Genomic DNA, 9171 nt, shown 5'->3' on the forward strand with positions numbered 1-9171 from the left:
CTATGAGATATCTTTAAAACGGAGACAATACCTGAGTACCTGAGTAAAATATCAAGCTCTAAAGTGATTGTAAAGACAGAAAATTTCCCAGGATAAATGGAGAAGCTTCCAACCTTAACTCAGTGAGGTTCTTAATGACTATTTTGCCTCTGTTTGATTTAGTTACGTGGTGGATTTAAAAACACTAATACATTGGTGTCCTCAGGCTCATGTAACTGGAATGGATAATGGGTGCAGGCAAATGACGGTTCAAAGAGGAGTTACTGTCCAGGAAAATAGGGAGCATACTTCTTAACAACAACACTGCTCTGGGGTTAACTTTGGGACTCCACAGACACAGCTACAGAGCCTGCAAGGCCAAGTGCCAGGCAGACTCAACCCCTTGGTTTTATTTATGATTCCAAATGAATAAAGCACGTTACAACAGTTCTGCTGAGCATATCAGAGATCAGCAAAGTCTCCTACATGGTATTGCCATCACTCGGTATTCTGCCCTCCCTGGGGATATCTACATAGCATCCACTTTCCATGGTGGGGACCATCAGACAAACTCCCACAGTGATTCTGCAAAGGGAGGCAATGAGTTCATGGGGTGCCTTGCTTCAGGGCCACAGGAAGCACCTCATGCTGCTTACAGGGCCACTTCTTCCTACACCTGGGAAAGCAGGCCATGCAGGACCTGAAGCTCTCCAGGCCTTGTGAAGACTCACCTCTCTGGAATGATAATACAGTGGGCCACAGTGAGAACATACACTAGATACAGTGGGATGTTCAGCCTCGAATGCTCTGAATGGCAAGCTCTCGCTGGACTTTTTAGGTCTAGAGATTAATGCCCGCCCTGACTGACCACCACCCTGGCCCGAAGCCAAGCCTGTCCCTCGTAGGAAGCGCTACACTCTCATAATGCCTAGCATAGGATCGTAATCACAGGTTTGCTCATCTGTGGGCTGAGAACATCTTTGGAGGATGGACTGGGTGGCTCATCTATTCTAATGCGCTGAGTACCTAACACGGTGTCTGTGCTGCAAAGTGGCTGCTTCCAAAGATGTAGAAAGTAAAGCAAGAAATGCCAGGTCATCTCATTTAAACTGCTGCTCAACATAGGATTTCACTCAAAATATCATTAAAGAAAACCAAAAGTTTAAAAAAGCGCACATGTGTGTGTATACATGACACCCTTCGACTAGAATGGTGATAAAGACACAAAAAGTAAGGTTCACTCAGATCTTTCCTAGAGGGCTAGTCATCTTTTTTTTTTAAGAGATGTTTTCTTGCTAATTTTTCAAGAAATACCATTTAGAGGGAAATGCATAAAATATATTAATGTGGATAATATGTAACAAAAGTTAATAGGTTGCTATATTTCCTTCCAATCTTTTTCCCCATGAGTTTTTAAAGTAGCTGAAATCACACTCTATTATACAATTTTATATTTTATTCCTTTTCAGCAAAGGCATTTCCCTATGTGATTATAAACTCTTCATAGGCATCATGTTTTAAAACTCTTATTTTGACATAATTTTTTAGACTTAGAAAAAAGTTATAGGAATAATACAAAGAATTCTCTGATACACTTCAACCAAATTTGGATTCCTCAAATGTCGACATTTTACTGTAATTCCTGTCATCCCTTCACTCCCCCTCCAGCAGAGAGATAAAAGAGAAACATGATGTTATTTTACCCGTAAGTATTTCAGTGTGTATTTTTTACAAATAAGGAGTTCTTTTACATAACCACACTACAATTAATACTACTATTGTCTAATCTACAACCTTATTCAAGCAATTGTCCTAATAATGTCCTTTACAGCAAATTCAAAATTCTACACTGTGATCAATTGTCATATCTCTTTAGTCTCCTCTAATCAGGGATGGTTTCTGAATCTTTTTTGTATTTCACAACATTGATTTCTTTAGAGTAAAGGCCAATTATTTTGTGGACTGCTCCTCAATTTAGGTTTGTCAGATGTTTCTTCCCAATCTGATTCCAGCCCACAAAAGTGAATAGGCATGAGTTTTAATGATTGTGGTAAGACTTCATTTTATATAAGCATCCTCTTGTTTTAGAATCTTGGGCTGTTTTAGAATTTTGCTATAATTATAAAATGAAGCTCTTTCTCTCTCTTCCTATCAACTATCTCTCTATTGGCTTTTCTTTATTAATTTCTTCTCTTTCTTTTTTTTTTTTTCTTAGTGTGCTTTTTCCAGGACCCATCAGCTCCAAGTCAAGTAGTTGTTTCAATTTAGTTGTGGAGGGTGCAGCTCAGTGGCCCATGCAGGGATCGAACTGGCAACCTTGTTGTTAAGAGCCTCCAGCTCTAACCAACTGAGCTAACTGGCCGCCCCCATTTAATTTCTATGTTAATGATTTATTCATGACATTAAAAGAATGGATATTTTAAGGCTGCTGATACAAATATACATATTTTTCTAAAAAGCTCTTGTCAATTTGCACTCCCACAGTTGAAGAGTGTCTACTTCACCTCAGGCTACATGGCCTTTACGCTAGCATGCTATAAGATATACTTTGATTTGCGTTGCTGTGTTAGTAGACTTCATCTTAGAGCATGGTTACAAAGGGCACTGTTTCTCTCATGACACTCAATACATTCATTCATTTGTTCATTACTGTATTCATTCAGCAAATATTCACTGAGGGTCTCTACTGTGCCAGTATTCTTCTATATGCCAACCAAGCTCTCATGTAAAGAAATAAATAAGACAGCTGGTGCTAAGAGCTATGAAATGCTCCAGTAAGACATCACTGGAGGGGGCTCCAGGTAGAGACAGGCAGGAGACTGGTACCTTGAGAAAGATGCCAGCTGGTGAGGAGAGCTGCTGGGGAGCACAGGGAGAAAAGGGTCAGGCCTCTGGAACCTCTCCAGTTCCATCCCATGGTACTCACCACGAAAGTCCATCAAAACGTCTGTGCAACAGTGCCCTTTACTAAAGATACGAACCCTTATTCTGCACTACCCCAAGCACCCCTTTCTAAAGCCTGCCCTTCTTCCTGTCTGTCCCAGTCAGCAGGGTCTGAACTTCAGCGTGTTGTAATTTGTGAATAATAATGAAAGCTTGAAAATGCTCTGAAATTAGAGGGAACTCACAGACCATTCTGATGTTGCTCAGCCTTGCAATTACCTGAACATCAAGGAATCATTAATGAATCAGGCTGTCTCAACATTGGATTAATGGCCAGTTTCAACAGGAAAGAGGACAGATGCCCAAGAAGAAAGGGGCGTGTGTGTGTGTGTGTGTGTGTGTGTGTGTGTGTGTGTGTATTCTCCTCCAAATAACAGGGGTGGTGGCTGTAGCCACAGGTAAGGAGGGTAGGTGTTTACAAAGAAGAGGAATTAGCCTGTGCTGTGGACTGAGACTGGGCCAGCAGGAACTGCAGCTCCCTAGGCCCATTCCCTCCTCTGGGCTGTGTCAGAGTGAGTCAGGAGGCAAGAAATGAGAGGAGTCTCCCTGGAACGAATCATGGGGGAAACACACCCCTCCCCCAATAATGCCTATTTAGTGCTTAGGACAACTGGCTTCCATACACCGGGGGCAAAAAGCAAACATATTATCAAAAAACATTTTTTTCTGGGCAGCCAGGTGACTCAGTTGGTTAGAGCGCGTGCTCTGAACAACAAGGCTGCAGGTTCGATTCCTGCATGGCATGGTGGGCTACGGCCCCTGCAACTAGATTGAAAACGGCAACTGGACCTGGAGATGAGCTGTGCCTTCCACAACTAGATTGAAGGACAATGACTTGACTTGGAGCTGATGGGTCCTGGAAAAAACACACTGTTATCCAATAAAATAAAATAAAAAAATTTAAAAAAATTAAAAAATAATTTTTTCTTACATAAAAATTGCATGAAATGAAAAATTGAAGTAGAAAAAATATATAAAAATATAACCAATAATCAGTCATCTCTGTCAAATATTGAAAAATTAAAAGTCACAATGACCTACAAGGTGTGTGCATACTTTTTTTCCTTTCACATCCTTCTTTTGAGGAAAAACAGCCCCAAGTATGCAATTAAGCTGATGTATGAGTAACAAGCTCTTAACAGTGCCATGCCCTCAAAACACTGAAGTGCATCTCGGGGTTTCTGAGAGCAGAGAAAGGAAGAAAAAAGCATTACGAATATAAACACTATTATTGTATGCTCCACTGGGGGATGAATATCCTGAACAATGGAGATGACAAACACTCACCCAGGGACACGAACAACCACTTGGTGAACAAAAGATAGATGAGATTTTTATGATGAAGGCTCTTATTCTAGGAGACACAATAGAAGTTAAATAATTGGGTCAGTTCTGGTCTTTAAAAGCATTGAGTAATTAACAAAGGATTAATTAAGGTGTCAGGATAAAATCACGTTTTAACAGAGGATTAAATACATGAGAAGGTTTTTGTTTTTCAACCATTAGCCTTCGACGTCTGTTTTGCATTTTGCTTTTAAAAATATACAAAAAGTGTAGGAAGTAGTAGTAAAATAACTATCACCTAGCTAGCCTAACGGTGACTGAAAGCTACTTTCTGGCAGTTGTTAGTAGCAAGTGTAAATGAACTGAGGCAAATAAGTTAAACTTGCAGGACTAAATCAAAAGATTTCAACGTGGGCAACTGTGAGCTGGAGTTTGTAAGTTAGGATCACTAACAGATATCCTGCGGGTGGTTGAAAATTCCTATTTTCTGGTTGGTTTTCTGTCTCTGCCACAACCTCAAGGAGTAAAAGAAGCCTCGAGACTGGTAAGGGTTTGCTGTAACTAACACTGGTTGCAGAGGTTTGGCAAAAAGTCAACTATAGTTTAACAGGCATGAGCCTTAAACCTGGTGGCATTTTAACCCTTTTGCTCTTTACAGATATAAAAAAAGCATTTAACCCTAAGTTTAGAATAACTGTTTCAAGGCAAAAAAAAAAAAAAAACGAAGTAAAACAACACCAAAACACCAAAAACCTATAGACTGGGCCCTTTTCACTGTCCTGACTAATTCAAGGCTGACAATTTCCAGATTATCAGTCAGAACAACGAGGATGCCGGAGATGGCTCATTTTAAACAATTACCAATTTCTCCTCTAGGGGGCGAAGTTGGCCAGTATATCACTGAAAAAGAAAATTATTTTCAAACTCTGGTTTTCACATAGCGCTAGAAAGATGTGTACAAAAAAGGCCTTTCCCTCCTCCCGCTTATTATCAATACATTTAATTCTGATGGATTAGCAAAGCATTCCAGCCCTTTTGAGGAATAAGAGGGAAGGGCCATGATGAAAGGCTGAGGATGAGCAGAACACTTTATCAGCACAGTCCTGTGGGTTGGCTGGCCCATTCTCCTAAAACTTGAGATCCGGGTCATGGTTTTGCCAAAGCTGATGAAGTTTCAAGGATAAGTCTTTCCTTTTCTTTTTTAGGAGGCTTTTCCACTAGGCCTATATTGGCTGGCTAATACAGCCCTCACAGGGCTGGTTCCCGCCTAACCCATTTCTTAGCAGGGCCTCCCTCCGAGCAACCACGAATCCCCTGGAGGTCTGAGGGCGCCCACCCTGCCTTCCTGCAGGAACAGTGGGACCTTTCCACCCCGTGGAGGGTGCCTGCTGGCCAGGAAGGAGCCAGGCAATTCCTCACTGGGCCTCTTTCCCCCTCACTGAAAGCGCTAGGAGCTCCCCGTGGGAACTCAGGTCCAGCCACAGAAGAGGACACAGACAGGTGCAAAACCTATTGCTGAGGAAGCAGCCAACTGGAGTCGTCGTGTCCTGGTGATGGCATAGCGGCAGAGGGAAAGACCCAAAGTGAGTGACAATTCTTTCTGGCCCAGGGACAGATCCGGTTTTTGTAGATCCTGAGCCTATACAATAAAGGGGGAGCGGGAGAGTGCAGCAGCTTTTCAGACAAAGAATACAACATTAGGAATAGCACACTAGCTACAGAGCATCAGAAGGGGTCCTTGGCAGTGAAAGACCCTAAAGCTTCAGCTCCATACCAGCATTAGCTCTGTGGGCAGCCCTGCCCGTTGAGGAGTGTGTTGGCAAGAGGTTTCCACAGCCTTGTCCACACAGTGGCAACGGAAGGTTTCTCTGAGGTCCGAGGCTCTGCCTCTGCCTCAGGGAGGGGACTAAGGAGCTGGGAAAGAGTGCAAGGTGGTCCACGGCCCAGAGTCTCCTGTCAGTTCTGCTTCCTCTTCATCCTGCCCCAAGCATATGGCAGATGCTGGAGAAACACTCGGTGACCGACCGACTGTGGCTGCTTTGCCTCTTACCAGTCCCTCCCCTTAAGGCTGTACCACTTTCCTTTTCTCTGGCTCCCCAGCCAGGTAGCAAGCCCCCTTTTAAAGAAAGATGACTCTTGAACTGTCTGTCTGCAGAGGTGAGTAAGTCAGGCCTAAAGGTGAGGACGGTCTCCTGCTCACCTGGATAAGTCATTCACCAAAGGTATCCAGGCATGGATTCAACATAGATCCAACAATAATGTCATCTTCATTCTATACGAACCCTGGATTTGGCACAGCATGGGCACCTGGTCAGTAAGACACAAAGCACCGGAGCTCTACTAGCTCAGGACTGCCCATTGCCCCAGGGGGATCTTAAGAAAGAACCGCTTAAGGGAATGTCCACATAATCCTGTTAAAGGCAGCATACCTCCTTAGCCAGGAATCATAGCTCTGCCATGGGCTAGCTCCCCACACCTGCCTCACCAAGCCTCAGTCCCCAGTTTGGGTCATCCAGTGAGTTCCCGCCCTGCCTTCCCCTCCTCCTCCTTCCAAGACCACCTTGGGCTCCAAAAGTTGCCAACTAGGCCAGCCTTATTGAGAGAGGACACAACAAACTGATCAGAATTTAAAGCACCTAGCTAAATACAGATATATTTGCATATTTTCACAGTCCCTGTAAAAATAATATGTAAATTTCTCCTAATCTAGTGGCAAAATCACTTACCCAAATCCTAACCAGGAAATGAAGCGAGGCCTAAAAAAATGGAACATTGTTCAGTTTCGTTAATGCAGCTTGCTTCTGTATATGCTCCAGTTTGGTATTTATAAGCAAACCAGCTACTAAACGTTCTTGTTCTTTCTCAAACAAAACAGTAAGAACAACTTCTTACATATAACAGCGTCTTCATGAAACCATTTATCACAAGGGGAAAAAAGTGTTCTGCTAATTCTTATCCACAAAATGGAGATAATATTGTAATGGGTAAATAATGGCCACCATTATTCGGGATGCTGATGGTTTGCTGGGCCTGTGTTAGCATTTCATATAGATTTTACTTAATTCTCTCAGTAATCCTGTGCAATATTCACCTCATTTTGTCAATGCAGAAACTGAGGCTTTAAGAATAAGTGACTTGCCCAAGGTCACACAGGTGTTTCGTGATGGATGTGAGTCTGGGCAGTTAAGCTTCAGTCTTAGCCCCTGAGCCAATGCTGCCTCTGCAACCAGAATTGCTTTGTACACTAAAGAGCTAATGAGTCTTGCAAGATATTTATTTATTTATTTATTTATTTATTATTTTTTATTAGTAGTTTCAGGTGTACAAAACAATGCAATAGTGATGCTTTTCACCCCTCACAAAGTGACAACCTCCCTCCCAGCAAGATAATAATTTTTATTTAAAGACGGTACTTGTACAAATTTTGATATTTTCTCAAATTCCTATTTGATTTTTAAAAAGCTATTGCTGGAGAATTGGGCTACTTTTTTCAAGGTTTTAAAAGTTTTTTTAGAAGTCATCACAATAGATAAATACAAACAAATATAATAGCTATGGCCACTGTGCTGAATTCAATACACACGCTGGTTCCTTTAATACAGCTGTTTTGTGAGGCAACTGGCATTATCCCCATTTAATAGACGAGTAAATCAAGGCTCAGAGAGGTGAAACCGCTTTGTCCAAAGTGTTTCAGTAGTGAAGGAGAGGTTTGAACTCTGGTCTATCTGCCTATCCGATGCCACCTCCCTATTTCAAAATGTACAAAAAGTAGTATGTTTTAGTTAACAGTCTGTTAGCTATTTCAGATATCTAGATGTTTGAATGGCCAAATGGAAACCACTATATTCTCTCCAGCCAAGAGAAGAAGACAGGTGAGCAGTGCTAGGGGAATCCAGTTCTGCTCTCTCAGCCTCAATCTCCAACATCCTCTGGGGTGTGGAGCTCATGTGATGTGGGGGAAGGAGGGATCTATCTCCTACCATCTTAGTGACATTCCAGTAAAAATAACATGAGGACAAAAACCAGGTTCATATCTGGATTCAAAATGTTGAGTCTTGGCCAGGGGAACCAGTCCATGATAGAACTACCCAAAATGCATTTAACACATTTTTGGGTCACTGACCCCAAACTAACTCTAACTTCAGCTGACCCAATCATCTGGCTAGCACGTGCCACTTGCTCACCTGAGACGTTCCCTTTACCATGGGGTGGGGGGGAGGCCTAAATACAGAGTGACCTACTTATTATGGGATCCACCATTGCAGTGGCCCAACTTGCACATGACAAAGGAGGAAACCCTGGCAGAGAGTCCAAGTTCACAACACTGGGGCCAGGGAAGGCAGGAAAATCTGCTGACTCCCAAGGATGCTGAAGCATAAAAGCAAAGCTGCAAAACAGCAGGGGAGGGATGTGTTTGGAGGGCAGTAGGGCACCTTCTGCGAGGCTTGATTTTGCAGACTTCGCAAACTCTGGATGGAGCCCTGATCTAAATGCCCCCATGAGGCACAGCAAATCAGCTCTCAGATCAAGAGGAGTTGTGTTAGGGACAGTGAGCATGAGAAATGGTGACTGAGCACAGTGTTCCCACATACAGTAACACCTTGGATTGCGAGTAACTTGGTTTGCGAGTGTTCCGCAAGACGAGCAAACATTTCTAATACATTTTAACATGGTAAATGAGCAATGTCTTGCAATACGAGGAATTTGTTTCCGGAAAGAATTATGCTTGCAAACCAAGGTATTATTGTACTAGATTTCACTTATATCAAGCGCACTTTGGTGTGACATTAGAGAAAAGCTTCTCATAGACAAGGTCAAAGGCGTCCCTGTGGTCTAGGGACCAGGTGTCGGTGGAAACGTGGCTGCCATTCGAACTCTCTGCTGCCCAGGCAGATTTTCTCAGACGAGATTCACACACACACACACACACACACACACACACACACACACACACACACACACACA

The 9171-nt window shown here is 42.8% G+C and overlaps 1 protein-coding gene across 3 annotated transcripts in view; it reads right to left on the reverse strand.

The window, feature by feature from the left end:
• GNG12 (G protein subunit gamma 12) overlaps nucleotides 1-9171 on the reverse strand; it is a 115325-nt gene that overhangs the window by 46914 nt on the left and 59240 nt on the right. The window contains exon 1 of one of the 3 annotated variants that reach the window (XM_019646784.1): nucleotides 4210-4248. The exons of 1 other annotated variant lie outside the window; for it this stretch is intronic. Coding sequence is in view for 1 of the 2 variants with exons in the window: in XM_019646778.1 (XP_019502323.1) it covers nucleotides 4210-4276 (67 nt within the window). In the remaining variant the exon portion in view is untranslated. Of the gene's footprint in view, nucleotides 1-4209; nucleotides 4277-9171 lie in introns of those variants that run through there. One more of the 3 variants, XM_019646778.1, reaches the window with a different exon arrangement.

The sequence above is a fragment of the Hipposideros armiger genome, unplaced genomic scaffold (genome assembly GCF_001890085.2).
Source record: "Hipposideros armiger isolate ML-2016 unplaced genomic scaffold, ASM189008v1 scaffold_106, whole genome shotgun sequence".
NCBI classification, from domain to species: Eukaryota; Metazoa; Chordata; class Mammalia; order Chiroptera; family Hipposideridae; genus Hipposideros; species Hipposideros armiger.